The sequence below is a fragment of the Ochotona curzoniae genome, unplaced genomic scaffold, assembly GCF_017591425.1.
Source record: "Ochotona curzoniae isolate NIBS_2020 unplaced genomic scaffold, NIBS_Ocur_1.0 contig_605, whole genome shotgun sequence".
Taxonomy (NCBI): domain Eukaryota; kingdom Metazoa; phylum Chordata; class Mammalia; order Lagomorpha; family Ochotonidae; genus Ochotona; species Ochotona curzoniae.
In genome coordinates, this window is record NW_024466491.1 from 2,717,872 (window position 1) to 2,732,573 (window position 14,702).

General features: G+C 65.3%; 1 protein-coding gene across 1 annotated transcript; it reads left to right on the plus strand.

The window, feature by feature from the left end:
* Window positions 1–257: 257 nt before the first annotated feature.
* PIAS4 (protein inhibitor of activated STAT 4) lies at window positions 258–14,285 on the plus strand. Its single transcript, XM_040990625.1, has 11 exons — window positions 258–313; window positions 3,146–3,572; window positions 10,650–10,734; window positions 11,232–11,273; window positions 11,365–11,455; window positions 11,530–11,658; window positions 11,741–11,846; window positions 12,368–12,441; window positions 12,522–12,682; window positions 13,534–13,664; window positions 13,778–14,285. The coding sequence occupies exons 1-11, from the start codon at window positions 287–289 to the stop codon at window positions 14,095–14,097; spliced, it is 1,593 nt and encodes a 530-aa protein (XP_040846559.1). The 5' UTR covers window positions 258–286; the 3' UTR covers window positions 14,098–14,285.
* The last annotated feature ends 417 nt before the right edge of the window (window positions 14,286–14,702 follow it).

Below are 14,702 nucleotides of genomic sequence, written 5' to 3' on the forward strand. Positions count from 1 at the left end.
GTGGGCGTGGCCCTCAGGAGCAGCGAGGCCCAGAGGGGGAGGGGCGAGGCAGCATTGGTCTGCTCTGATTGGCCTGAGATCCGGGCGGTGGCTTGTGACGCCTGCGCAGTGCTGGGCAGCGCGCGCCGGCCTTAGCGTTGGGGAGGAAGCGCGAGGGCGTGCGCGGCTGCCGATTGGTCGAATCGGCGGCCCCGCCCCAGAGTGGCGGGCGGTCACGTGACGCGGCGGCTGGCGGCGGGGGGGGCCTCCCGGCGCACGGGGGGAGGGGGTGACGCTGGTGGCCAAGATGGCGGCGGAGCTGGTGGAGGCCAAAGTGAGTGAGCGGCGGCGGCGACGCGGGCGGACCGACCGCGGACGCGAGGGGGGCGGGTAGCCGGGCGCGCCCCGGGGCCTGTGCCCGCCGCCCGCGCTCCGCGACGTGCCCGGTGCACCCCTCACCCTGCCCGGGCCTCCGCGGGCTCCCGGGACCCCGGGGTGTGGGCGGAGGGCTGGGGGGGCGGGGCGGCCGCCTTCCCGCCGGGGCGCGCTTCCCCCCGGACCGCCTGGCCCGCACGGCCGCCGGAGGGCTGGCGTCTGGGTCCCGTGCCCGGTAGGGGACAGGCTGGCGTGTGGGACCCGTGTCTGGCGTCCCCTGGCGGAGGGGGTGTCTGTACCCCGAGTTTGTTGTCTGGAACTCAGCACTGAACCCCCTCTTTCACATACCCCTCTTCCTTTCCCTGTGGTTGCGGGACCCCAGTCCTCATGTGTGCCTCTCGCTTTCTCTGTGATTTAGGGGACCCCAATCCTCACGTACCCCTCTCACCTTCCCTGGGACTTGGGCCCCCCAACCCTCATGTACACCTCTCTTTTTTGCTGTGATTTGCGGGACCCCAACCCTCATGTACCTCTCTGGCCTTCCTTGTGACTCAGCCCCCCAACCTTCACGTATCCCTCTCCCCTGTGGCTAAGTGCACCCCGCAGCTCTGATGTACCCCTCTCCCCCTCCCTGGGACTTGGGTCTCCCAACACTCACATAGCCCTTTTCCTTTGCCTGTGGTTTGTGGGACCCCAGTCCTCATGTACACCTCTTGGCTTGGGTGCCCCAACCCTGTATACTTCTCGCCTTCCCTGTAGTTTGGGGACTCTCTCGTACCCCTTTCCACGTCCCTGGGACTTGGGGACCCCACGTTTCAGCACTGGGAGTTTACATCCTACCGTCCCTCTGGACAGCATCCGTGAGGCCGTGGAGTGTTGTTTTTTGGGGTCCCCGCATCAATTCCCTCCCCCTCGCAGGCTCACATCCTCCCTCCCTGGCATCTGTACCTATATTGTACTTCTAAACCTGGTGCACACGCCTCTTTCCTGGCAGGGAAAGTTGCGGCACTCTGGCCTGGGCATGTTGGTGGGTCCCCTCTGCCCCCCCAGGCGGGCCCAGTAGGTGTCTGTCTTTAGGGTAACCTGTGCTGTTGGCATTCTGTGTGTGTTTCTACCAGCCTTGTTAGCCATGCTGCCTGGCCCACACACCCCGCAGCCCCTGTGAGGGCGTCTGGGGTAGGGGTCGCCTCAGGCCTGAAGTCGCTGGCATTGCGCTGGAGCCCTGCAGTGGGGCCTGGCCGAGCCTTAAGTAGGATCAGGTGAACTCTGAGCTGCTTTCCCAGCTGGGCCCTGCCCCCGGTTGAATCGCCCTACGCTGCTCTGGACTTTTCTGTACCAGCCCCTAGGGTGGAGGGGGCGTGGGGGCTGCCACCCCGTCTTCTGTGGCATTGGACTGGCTCTGTGTGGTCTGTACTCAGCAGGGAGGCAAAGGGCACTAAGTGGTTAGCTTGCAGATCTGATCTCGGCTTGAGACTTGGAAGGTGGGTTTGGGGGTACAGATGGCGGGCCCCCTTCCCGCTCGGCCATGTTGTTGGGGTTCTGGTACGGGGTACCCCATCTGGTTCCAGCTCGTGCACCAGCCCAGACTTGCCTGGGCACCAGAAGCTGCGCACCCACCTTTTCGGCCAGTGCCATGTGTGAGTGAGTGTGGCTCTGGCAGGGCAGGTGGGTCCACATGGAGCTGGCAGGAAGTGATCTGGGGACACTTGGGGTGCCCTCCTCATCAAACCCCTTCCCTGTCACGCGCAGGTTCCGGGGCTGTGGCACCTGTCGAGAAGGCCGAGTCAGGAGCTTGTGGCTGTATATGGGCTGTGCCTGGGGTGCGGGCCTGCAGCGCAGCGTGGTGTCCGGCTGAAGGGACCCCCAGCCCGCCTGCCCTGACCGCTCAGTGCCTTGGTCGGCTCTCCTCCCGGCCCGAGGCCTGAATCTCTTCTAGAAGGGTCATTTTGAGCACGAACCCCTTCGACCCCCTTCCTGTAGAAGTCAGGGGAGGGGCCGTGTCTCCGATAGTCACAGGCTGCCCAGACCCCTGGGTAGTGGTCGTGCTGGACAGGGAGGGCTTCCCAGGCAGCTGGCCCTGAGCCTGTCACGCGTGGCTTGGAATACAGGCCTTGCCGTCCACTCTTGGGGAAACCGGGGCAGGTCACTTCGCCCTCCTGAAGGTGTGGCTTTGTTGCCCGCTGGTACTGGCACAGGGCTCTCTCACATCCCTTGAGACTTTTTAAGTGTGTGTGTTGCCAGAGCGAATACGCGGGATGCCTTTGCGGGGTGTCCGGCAGCCCCTGACTGGGTGAGGCAGTGGGGTCTCCGGAGCTGTCCTTGTCCTGGAAGTCCCCGTTCCCTACCTCGTGTCCCCGCAGGCCTGGCATGGGCTGCCCAGAGCCCGACCCTGCTGACGAGTCCAGACCAGTAAGCTAGGGTCGCAGCCACCCCTTCCCCTGCATCATGCCAGCCAGCTCCCAGCCAGCTCCCTGGGGCATCCCCGATTGGCGTCGTGGGTGAGGGCTGGCCCCAAGGTGCGCTGTGTCTGACGTGGCCCCAGCAGACATCGGGGGGCCTCTGCGGGGCCCAGGTTTGGTAAGGGAGTGTCGGAATAGCTTCAGCCGCACTGTGCTGGCCGTTTCTGGGGTCCCGCTGCCTGCCCCTCACGGCCCCTCCAGCGCGTCCTGGGAAATGGGGACCTGCCCCGGCCGAGGGCGAGACAGTTGGCCGGCGCCTGGCTGGGCTGGTGCCAGCCCCGGGATGCCCTCGGCCGGGCCGCCTCGCTGAGCCTGTGCCGTCTCCCCCGCAGAACATGGTGATGAGCTTCCGAGTGTCCGACCTGCAGATGCTGCTGGGCTTCGTGGGCCGCAGCAAGAGCGGCCTGAAGCACGAGCTGGTGACGCGGGCCCTGCAGCTGGTGCAGTTCGACTGCAGCCCCGAGCTCTTCAAGAAGATCCGTGAGCTGTACGAGACGCGCTACGCCAAGAAGAACGCCGAGCCGCTGGCGCAGCCCCACCGGCCGCTCGAGCCCCTGGCCATGCACGCGTCCTACGAGAGGCCCAGCGCCGGGCCCAGGACTCCGCTCGCGGGCCCCCACCTCGACTATCCCGTGCTGTATGGCAAGTACTTAAACGGACTGGGCCGCCTGCCCGCCAAGGCCCTCAAGCCGGAGGTACGCCTCGTCAAGCTGCCCTTCTTTAACACGCTGGACGAGCTGCTCAAACCCACCGAGCTGGGTGAGTCGGCCGCGGTGCGGCGTGGGGGGCTGCCACTTGCTTGGCTGGCCGCCGTGGCCACAGGCTCCGCTTGGTTCCTTGCCGGACCGGGTCCCAGGACCGCGTGGCCTGTCCGTGAGCTTGGGGGCTGCAGGAGCCCAGGCCACGACTGCCCACAAGTGTGGGGGGCAGGTCCCGGGGAGCTCCCCCCATGGTGCAACTGGATGGCCTGCACGGGGAGCGTGGTCAGGGCCAGGCCGTGTCCCAGTGCCTGGCTTTGCCCGGTGCCTGTTCCGTCCCCGTGCCCTTGCTTTGCGCGGGTGGGGCACTCGAGTGCATGTCTGTGGTGAGGATGTCTGGTGGCAGCCACAGCACCCCTGTGGTTTGGCTGCAGGGTACCCCTTGCCATGGTGTGGCCCCACCCTGGGTCCTGCTGCCAGCCCCCTACCTCCTGCCCTCGCCCATCAGGAGTTCTGGGCTCCCTCCCTGCTGACCCAGCAGCCTGCCTGGAGCAGGTGGGGGTGGGGTGGGCTGCCTGTCACAGCCCTGGGGGCTATGGTTGGCCGAGGGGAGGGCAGGGCACCCTTAGAGGTCTCCCCACCACCCCTCTCCCCAGGGGGCCTGTGGAGGCAGGTTGGCCCAGCAGCTCTTGTTCAGAGTGATACAGCGTATACAGCGTCCTCTGTCTGCCTGCCGGAAGCCTGCCTGCCCCCCTTCCCCGGCAGCCTCTGGGGCCCCAGGACAGGGCTGGGGGAGGAGGAGGAGCCAGCTGGGGTGTCAGACCCCAGAGTGGGGGCAGTGAGGCGGCGTGTCCACCTGCAGGCCGCGGGGCAGCCTGGGGCTGGAAATGCCTTTGAACTCGGAGGCCGCCGGCTTCCTTCCTGCCCTGCCCCACGGTCGGTGCTGCTCTCGGGGCCCCAGGGACCCGTCACCTGATCTCCCGGCGAGCCGGCGCCCCGTGCCCTGCGCCCTGCTCTCCCTGGCTCCGCGAGGAAAGACTCTGTGCAGTGGCTGGGAACAAAGGAGCCGCCCCGCTCCTATCCGGGTGCACCCTCAGCCTGGATACCCAGGCCCTGGGGCTCCAGGGGCTTCCCGGGTGCCGCGTGAGGAACCCCCTTCTCTCGTCTCTCAGCCTTCCTGGCTCATGACGCCCCCTGCCTACCCTGGGCAGGGCCCTCCCCGCTGGGACCACCAAGGGCCTCTCAGGAGCTGCCAGTACTCCCTGCCCATCCACCCCCCGCCCTGCCTGCGACCCTGGCTGTTTCCCCGGAAGAGCCGGCACCCGTGGGCAGGAGCCATAAATCATGGCCGCCAGGCGGGCTGGGGGAGGGGAGCCACGGCCGGAAGGGCCTCTGGAGACAGCTGGCCCTGTCTGCTGGGCTTCCCAGCAGCCCGCCTGGCCCCTCCGGCTCTGCCCTGGCCACAGCCGCTTAAAACCCAGGACCCCAGCCTGGCTGAGCGAGGGGGAGCCACAGCCTGTGGCTTAGCGGACCTGCCTCGAGGGTCTTGCTGACCTTGACAGAGCCCAGGACCCAGGGACAGGCTGCCCGAAGCCCCCCGGCCCGAGCAGGGGGGAGCCTAGCTTTGGCACCCAGCTGCTGCCTGAGCCGCGTGCAGGGGCCTGGCGCATGCAGCTGCCCCTCCTGGGGCCTGCAGAACTCCCTGAGAGCAAGCTGGCGGAGACGCCGGCCCGGGAGCTGCTGGAGGGTGCCAGGGTGTGCGTGAGGGGTGGCAGTCAGATGAGTTTCCTGTAGGCAGTGTCAGCCGGGGCGTGCCCGAGGGGTAGTTGCGGTAAGCCAGGCGGAGGGGCCGGCCTGGCAATGCAAGAGGGCCTGAGCCCAGCTCTGAACGGGAGCCATTGAGACCCAAGTGTGGGGGCCGGGCAGAGGGCCGCAGCCTGGACCCTCCTGCCACCCGAAGGTGCTGCAGGCCCGTGAGGCTGCGGTGGTCCCCTACACTCCCTCTCTGCTGTCTGTTTTGCTGAAATAACCCGCTTGTTTTAGAAGATGGGTTTGTTCACTTGAAGGGCAGCGTGACAGCTTCCATCTGCTGGTTCACGTCGAATGGCTGGACCAGGCCGGAGCTGGGAGCCGCGAGCTGCATCCTGGTCTCCCCGTGGGTGGCGGGGGTTCCGGCACTTGGGCCAGCCTCCATGGCCTTCCCAGGCGCCTTAGCAGGGAGCTGGACCCTGCACTTGGATGCAGGGTGCCGGCGCAGCAGGTGGACCCAGTACTGCAACATCCACCCTGGCCCCATTCGCTGAGGTCTCACCGGCCTGGGTGTTGCCGCTCCAGCTCCAGCTCCTGTTGCCGCTCCCGCCGGCCCCTGGAGGCCCTGGAGCTCCTGGCCGTCCTCACTCAGGCCAGGCCGGTGCCTCTGTCCACACACTCCTTAGCCTTCAAGGCACGGCCCTGCCTCCTCGCTTTTCCCCAAATCGAGTGGTTTGGTTTTTTTATTTATTTTGATTATTATTATTTTTTTTAAGCTTTATTTTTGTTAGGCGAATTGACATAGAGAAGGATACAGAAAAACCTTGCACCCGCTGGTTCACTCCTCAAGCGATTGCAACAGCTGCAGCTGAGCTGATCCGAGGCCAGGAGCCAGGAGTCTCTTCCAGGTCTCCCACGTGGGTGCAGGGTCCCAAGGCTTTGGGCCGTCCTCCACTGCTTTCCCAGGCCACAGGCAGGGAGCTGGATGGGAAGTGGAGCTGCCGGGATTAGAACTGTTGACCATGTGGGATCCCAGCGCACTCAAAGCAAGGACTTTAGCTGCCATGGCCTCACCCCCCAATTTTTTTTTTTTTTTTTAATTTTGTAAAAATAACGATTACACGGCTGATCCAGATGGGGAGGATTGAGGTTTCAGGAAAATTGGGTGAAATCATTGCTTCCAAATTTGCTATTTATTCTTGTTCCTGGAAGAAGAGAGGAGACAGAGGACTTCCCACACGTCCCAGTGCCCAGGGATGAGACCCTCGCGTCCAGCCAGGGTCTCCCTTGTCGCTCTCCGCGGGTTCCGGCCAGGTGGCCTGGATGGCTCTGCCATGCCGGCGACTTGACCGACCCGAGGATGCCCCCCGCCCCCCGTGTGCGTTGGCCGCGTTCACCGGGATGTTTCTGTCGTTCGTTTGGGTTACTGGGCCAGGTAGTTCTGTTCTTTTGTGCTGATCTGTGCGTGTGAACACAGCCACGAGTGCGGGGCACAGCGAGGACGGCGTGCGTCTGGCCGGGCCCCGCCCTGTTTACGTCCTGGGCTGTGGTATTACACTGAGCCGGGGTGGGCAGACTGTGGCTCTGGTCAGGGGGAGGTGCCCCAGGGCCAGGGCTGTGGCAGAGCCGGTGAAGCTGCTGCCTGTACTGTTGGCATCCCATATGGGCACCCATGCGTGTTCTGTTGCTCCGCTTCCATCCAGCTCCCTGCTCATGGGAAAAGCAGGGGGAAGTGGCCCAGGTGCCTGGGTTCCTGCCCCCCATGTGGGAGACCCACAGGAATTTCGGGCTCCTGGCGTCAGACTGGCCCAGCATGGGCACCGGGGAGTTCACTAATGCATGGAAGATGTCTTCCTCTCTCGCCGCACTGCCAATTTTCTAGAGAAATAGGTATTGTTTTTTTAAGGGATGTACAAGGCACCCAGAGCCAACTCATTGCTGCAGTGGTATGTCGGGGTGCCGCGGGGTGCTGGGGACGTCCTGCCAGCCCTGAGAGCTGAGAGTGGCTGGGGCAAGGCCTCCCCTGCAGAGCCAAGGCCTGGGGGCGCTGCAGCCGATGCCCAGGGTCACGGCATGCAAGCCGAGTCGACACTTGGCATTTGCCGATAGCGTGAACGGCAGCGGCAGCTGGCCGTGAGTTTGCTGCTGACCCCGGCAGCGGAGGAGCGGGTGTGCGGGGACCCCTTCAGCAGCCCCCCAGCTGACGTCACAGCTGGCAGGAGTGTGGCCATTCAGGTGTCCGCTCCTCAGGCTCTGGGGCCTGGGCCAACAGCTGCCCCGCCTGTGATGTGGAATCCTCACTTGGTTTTTGGTTTGGTTTTCTCTGTCAGTTTTAACATTTATTACTCTAAACGCAGAGTTACAGAGAGGGAGAGAGCAGGGAGGTGATCTTCCATCTACTGGTTCACTCCCCAAATGGTTGCAGTGGCCATCCGGGGCCAGAAGCCTCTTCCAGGTCTCCCACGCGGGTGCAGGGTCCCAAGGCCTTGGGCCGTCCTCCACTGCTTTCCCAGGCCACAGGCAGGGAGCTGGGTGGGAAGTGGAGCAGCCGGGATTGGATCCAACAGCCCCATGGCATGCCAGTGTCACAGGTACCAGGCTAGCCTGCTGCACCATTGCACTGGGCTCACCCCTGCCGCACTCCTCCCCAGCTGAGCCGCCTCGTGGGGGACTCGGGCCGGTGGGGAAGCCCTGCCAGGGCTGTGTGCCAGTGTGCACTCATGCATACTCACCCGAAGGTCACAGGTTCCAGGGCAGGTCTGGGAAGCAAGATCAGGGGGACAGGCCCACTGTGGCCTATCCTGGGGACAGAGGCCATTGGCACGCAGCCTCCCCCAGGGCCTGTGTGCAGACTGAGAACCCTCCCCCCCTTGGGGGCCCGCCAGTGTCCTGGCACCGACTGGAGGTCGGGAGGCAGGGTATGTGTCCAGCGGACGGCCCCCGGGACGGAAAGGGTCAGATCATTCCTGAGGGCCACAGTGGCCGGGGCTGGGTCAGGCCGCAGCCAGGACTCCATCCGGGTCCCCCATGGGGGTGTACCTGGCCACCCCCCCCACTCTCCCAGGTGCAGTACCCGGGAGTTCCAGGTCTCCCACGGAGTACACCTGGCTCACCCCCTCTACTCTGCCAGGCACGGCAGCTGGGAGTCCAGCCAGTGCTTGGGTATGGCACATAGGTATGTGAGCTGCCACTTCCCAGTGCCCCTCCGGGGTGTGCGTGTCCGTGAGCAACTCACGACCCCCCGGGTACCTGGCGTCTGCTGCCACCACCCTTCCCACTCTCCCACGGTCGGTCTACAACTTGCTGGTTGTCCGTTGCTGTGCAGGGCCGGGCCGCCTGAGGACTCTGAGCAGTACGCACCGGAAGCCGCTGGGCACGGTCTCAACGTGGTGATCCTCATTCAGTCCAGGGAGCAGGTGCCTGTGGGCTGTGCGGCTGAACGAGAGGAGGTGTTTGTGGACCCGGCCCGGTGCGCCCACTCGCAGCCCTCCCCCTGCAGTCCTGGGGATGGAGGAGTTTTATTTTGAGAAGTAGAGAGAGGGAGGTAGCATCTTTGATCCGCTGGTTCGCTTCCCAGATGGCCACCACAGCCCGGGCTGGGTCAGGCGGAAACCGGCAGCTCTACAGGGACTCCCCATGGGTAGCAGGGGCCCAAGGACGAGGGGGCTGTAACTCCCTCCTGCCCCCACCCCCCGGTGAGGCTGTGTCAGCAGGAAGCCAAGCTGGAGGAGGTGACCTGTGCACCCAGGGTCTGTCCTGCAGGGTGGAGGTGTAGTTAAAAACAATTATTGGGCCCGGTGCAGTAGCCTAGTGGCTCAAGTCCTTGTCTTGCATGCGCTCGGATCCCATGGAGCACCAGTTCATGTCCTGGCAGCTCCACTTCCCATCCAGCTCCCTGCCTGTGGCCTGGGAAAGCAGTGGAGGACGGCCCACAGCCTTGGGACCCTGCACCCGCGTGGCTGACCTGGAAGCAGCTCCTGGCTCCTGACTGGATCAGCTCAGCTCCTGCCGTTGCAGCCCCTTGGGGAGTGAGGCAGCAGATGCAGGATCTTCCTCTCTGTCTCTCCTTTTCTCTGTTTATCTTCCTTTCCCATGGAAATAAATCTTTTAAAAAACAAACAAAAATTGTTAATGGGGTGCAGAAACAGGAAAAGGAGATGCGTGTGGGGGAGTGTTCCGTGATCTGCATTTTTGTGCCTTTGATATTTACTGTTGACTGTCACATTCAGTATTCACGCAACCGTGCTGCATGCTGTGCCATCGCCTAGGGCACTGGCATTCTCTGTGGGCTCTGGTTCAAGTCCCTGCTGCTCCGCTTCAGATCCAGCTCCCTGCTGCTGTGCATGGCTGTTCTGAGCAGCCGGGGATGGCCTGAAGCCCTGGGCCCCTGCAGCCGTGGAGGAAATGACGTGTGTGTGTGTGTTTATAGATTTATTGGAAAGGCAGATTTCCAGAGAGGAGGAGACACAGAAAGATCTTCTTGTGCTGGTTCACTCCCCAAGTGGCTGCAACGGCAGGAACTGAACCGATCTGAAGCCAGGAGCTTCTTCCGGGTCTCCCACGCGGGTGCAGGGTCCCAAGGCTCTGGGCCGTCCTCCACTGCTTTCCCAGGCCACAGGCAGGGAGCTGGATGGGAAGTGGAGCAGCCAGGATACGAACCGGTGCCCATATGGGATGCTGATGGCACAGTGCCGGCCCCTCTGTCAGCGGGAGAAGCACTTTGGTCCGTCTGAGGTGGTTTGCATCTTGGGAAGTTTGCTCATTTCACTAAACCATCATATTCATGGTTCACGAGTTGTGGATGACATTTCCTGTGAAACTGAGAGGCCGTGGGGTCAACCCTGCCCTCCCAGTCTTCCCAGAAACGGTGGGCTCTGCCCGAGCCCTCTGCCCCTAGCGGCCCTGCTGGCCGCCTGCTCCATTCACTCGGCTGCCGCTTGCTTCCTCGGGGGCCTCCGGCCTGGCCTTCCTCTTCCTGTTGGGGTTTCTCGTGTGTGAGTGGGTCGCCTTTTCCTGTCCGGCCTGCGGCGCCCCGATAGCGACGCTGTGTCCTTCCTCCTCGAGTCCCAGCCCCGGGACACTCACGGTACAGCTGGCCACCTGCCTGCCCTCCCCTCCCATGGGGCAGACTTGGCTGTGACTTGCCCACGAGAGGGGCCCCTGCTTTGAGCTGGCCTGGGGACCAGCCGAGAGCCAGGGTGGGAGGGCGGCCCGTCCTCTGTCCTCCACTCCCAGCGTGGCCTGTGCCGTGCCGGTGGAGCTCCAGGCCAGGGAAGCTGTGGGCAGCAGGCACTGGGCTGGCCCAGCCGTCCCCCTGGCCTCTGTCCTGGCTTCCTGCCCTCAGGAGGGGCCACCTGACCCTCCGACCCTGACCCTAGCCCGCATTCAGTCCCGCAGAACAGCGAGAAGCTGCAGGAGAGCCCGTGCATCTTCGCCCTGACGCCGCGGCAGGTGGACCTGATCCGGAACTCCAGGTGAGGCCCCTGCCAGGCTTGGGCCTCGGGCGCCTCTGGAACCTCCCTGCGGGACCTTTGACCCTGAGCTGCTTCCCTCACCCTACCTACCTGAGGGCACACGGGGTGCTCTCTGTCCCCACAACCCTGCCCTGGGTGCCCCTGCCGCTCTCCCCAAGTTCCTGCACGGCTCTTTCCCTGAGTCTGAGGTTGAGTGCACACAGCACACACAGCCCCGCTGGAAGACATGTGAGGGGGGCTTCAGAGTGTGTTGTCAGCTGGGTAATTGCTGCCTGATTCCAGATCGTTCCACCCCCTCAGGATAGCGCCAGGTCCTGTTCCCCCAGCCACCCAGTGCTCTCTGCGGGTGGGGGGGCCGTACCGGGTGATAGAGTGTCCCTCCCCTGGGTGCTATTTAGGGGGGTGCACAGGCGGGGGTCTGGGTTGGGGGTGGGCCTGGGCTCCAGTAGCCCTGTGAGCCTGACCTCCGCTCTTGTTCCTCCTGCTGTCCCTGCCAGAGAGCTGCAGCCCGGAGTGAAAGCTGTGCAGGTGGTCCTGAGGTAAGCCCGCCCCCTGTGCCTGCACAGCCCCGGGGTTCGGGCCCTGTGCCCGCCCTGCCCCCAGCCCCCATGGCCCCTGCTGTTCTTGCAGAATTTGCTACTCAGACACCAGCTGCCCACAGGAGGACCAGTACCCGCCCAACATTGCTGTGAAGGTCAATCACAGCTACTGCTCCGTGCCGGTGAGGATCGGGGTCCGTGTGCGTGCCCGGGGCCCTGGGGGTCCCCACAGCCTGAGCCTCCGCTCTGCTTGCAGGGTTACTACCCCTCCAACAAGCCCGGCGTGGAGCCCAAGAGGCCCTGCCGCCCCATCAACCTCACGCACCTCATGTACCTGTCCTCGGCCACCAACCGCATCACTGTCACCTGGGGCAACTATGGCAAGGTGAGAGCGCGTGCCATACCCACGCTGACGCCCCCACGCGCCCTGTGTCGGCCCCCACTGACGCCCCCATGCCCGCCCGCAGAGCTACTCGGTGGCACTGTACCTGGTGCGGCAGCTGAGCTCAGCTGAGCTGCTGCAGCGGCTGAAGACCATTGGCATCAAGCACCCGGAGCTGTGCAAGGCGCTGGGTGAGCCACACGGCCGGCTTGGGGTGGGGGGGCACGTGTCCACCGGAGTGTGCAGGGCCACACAGCCTTCGGCTCGGGCTGGCGAGCAGTTGTGGCAGGGGAGCGGCCGAGGACCCTGGCCCAAGGGAGGAGTCTGCCCCCTGGCCACTCCGGGTGCCCATCTGGCCAACTGCCACCAGCTGGCCAGCCCAGGTCCACATGGGGGCTTCCCAGGCAGGTAAAGGAAAGGGGGTGACCAGGTCAGAGGCTCACTGCCGGCCTGGAGGTGGTGCCCGGGGTTGGGGGGCTTCAGAACCCCTCATGTCATGGGTTCTGTGTTGTAAAAGTTGAGACTTTGTTGTTCGGACACACACTCCCGGTGGGTCCCTGCTGCCTCTATGTCCTGGTGACGGGGCGGGGTGCAGCACTGCTCCGGGCTGCTGCTTGATCCCTGGGCCGTGCCCCAGTGGGCAGCCGGCTGGAGAAGCTGCCCATCGCCGCCCGTCCTCCCCTCGCTGACCTCGCCCTCTGCCCCTGGCCAGTCAAAGAGAAGCTGCGCCTGGACCCTGACAGCGAGATCGCCACCACTGGCGTGCGGGTCTCACTCATCTGCCCCGTGAGTTGCCTCTGGGCCCGCACCCCGGGGGGCCCGCCTTGGTGCCGCCGGGCGCTGCTGACGGCCCCCCCCGCCCGCAGCTGGTGAAGATGCGCCTGACGGTGCCATGCCGCGCCGAGACCTGCGCCCACCTGCAGTGCTTCGACGCCGTCTTCTACCTGCAGATGAACGAGAAGAAGCCCACCTGGACCTGCCCCGTGTGCGACAAGCCAGCTCCCTACGACCAGCTCATCATCGACGGGTGAGTCCCTCTGCGGGCGGCTGCCGCTCCTGCAGGCCTTTCTGTTCGGGTTACATAGCTCTGTCGCTGTGGGTCCCACGCAGGAGGAGGATACCAGGGCCCCGCAGGAACATGTCCCTTCACCTCAGGCAGGAGGGAACCTGCCCTCTGCTCTTGGGTTTCCAGAAACTGAGCCCTTTTGTCTGTGGCACCTGACATTGCCCAGCCCCAGCCACACCCTCCCCCATGTCCCCATGCCTCTAGGCAGCGCGTGACTGGGGGGCAGGAGGCCAGAGCGTGGCTTGATTTCCCCCACAGACACCCCCTTCTACCCTCCCCTCGTCCTGCCCTGTCCTGAAGCAGTCCATCTTAACACAGGGCCACTGGGACTTGAACCTAGGGCTGGCAGCTCAGCCTGGGTCCCCTGCTGGAAGGGACTGAGCCACCCTCCTCAGCGGAGAGCCTTGGGGCGGGCCTGGCCGGCTGGCACGGGCTGAGCCTGAATGGCTTTGCTGTTCCCAGCGGGCAGCTGCGTGGCCTGGCCGCCGCCTTCACCAAAGCCTGGTGTGCACGCTATAGACTCAGGCCACCCTGAGAGCCCGGGGCCTAAGGGGCCAGGGCAGGTGTCTCAGCAGCCGGCGTGGCCTGGGCGTAGCCAGGCAGTCTCCCTGGAGGAGGGCTTTCCGGGTGTCCATTGGTTCCACCTTGCCTGGCCCTGGTCCTGGACCAGCACGCGTTCAGGAAAGCCTCCTCTCTGGAGGGGATGGGTGGGCGTGCTGTGTGGGCAGCCAGGAGAGATCTGGGGGATGCTGGGGCCCCAGGCTGGGCCTGGCATCAGCCCGCACCCCCACTGCCCCCTGCGGCTGCCGCAGACTCCTCTCCAAGATTCTGAGCGAGTGTGAGGACGCGGACGAGATCGAGTACCTGGTGGACGGCTCGTGGTGCCCGATCCGCGCCGAGAGGGAGCGCAGCTGCAGCCCGCAGGCCCCGATCCTTGTGCTGGGTGAGGCCTGCGTCCCCCCCTGCACCCGCCCGCACCCCGCCTGCCCCTCCGCTGTGCGCTCCCGGCTGCCAGCGCCCGCATCCAACCTGCGCGCCCGCCCCTGTTGCCCACAGGCGCCTCAGAGGCCAACGGGCTCCTGCCGGCCCCCAGCGTCAACGGAGGCGGCAGCGGCGGCGGGGGCAGCAGCGGCGGCGGGGGCGGCGGCGGCGGGGGCGGCAGCGCGCTGGGCAGCGGCCCGGGCAGCGCCGGGGGCCCGGCGGGCAGCGTGGAGAACGGCAAGGCGGGCGCCGACGTGGTGGACCTGACGCTGGACAGCTCGTCCTCGGAGGAGGACGAGGAGGAGGAGGAAGAGGAGGAGGACGAGGAGGACGAGGAGGGCCCCCGGCCCAAGCGCCGCTGCCCGTTCCCCAAGGGCCTGGTCCCCGCCTGCTGACGACGGCCGGGCCGCCACCCTCCTGGTGCTCTCGCCGCGGGGCGCGGGCGGGCGGCCGGGCGCGGGCCCTTCCCGTGGTCACTTCCTTCCCCTGCGCGTCCCGGCCTCCCCCTCCACGCCCGGACCCCCGCACTCCCCCTCTCCGGGGATAGATCAGCGAAAAACGACGACAACAGCGGAAACAACAAGAGAAAAAAAAACAGAAAAAGGTACAAAAACGAGAGAAAAAAAAAAAAAGTGAAACAGACAGAAACTCAAAACTCTGTAAAAGCACGAGGCAAGCCGCCTGCTGGCCGCCCCCGCCGGGCCGGGGTCGCTTCGCTGTCCCTCGCGGGGACCCCCGCACCCCAACTGCCGCCGCCCGCGCCGGGGAGCCGGGGGCCCGAGGCGGGTGTCTTTATGTTGAAAGTGCAATAACTTGGTGTTTGCAAGACCTGGCAGTGCAGCGCATGGGGGCGGCCCGGGGGGCAGGCGGGGTCGGGGTGGGGGGGTCTCAGTTCTTAGCCAGCTACCTCGGTAACTCCAATTCAGGTTAACTTCCCCGCGGCGCCCCCTCCCCGGGCCGGCCGCCTCACCCTTCTTTTCTCGCTCTTGGGTTCTTTTCC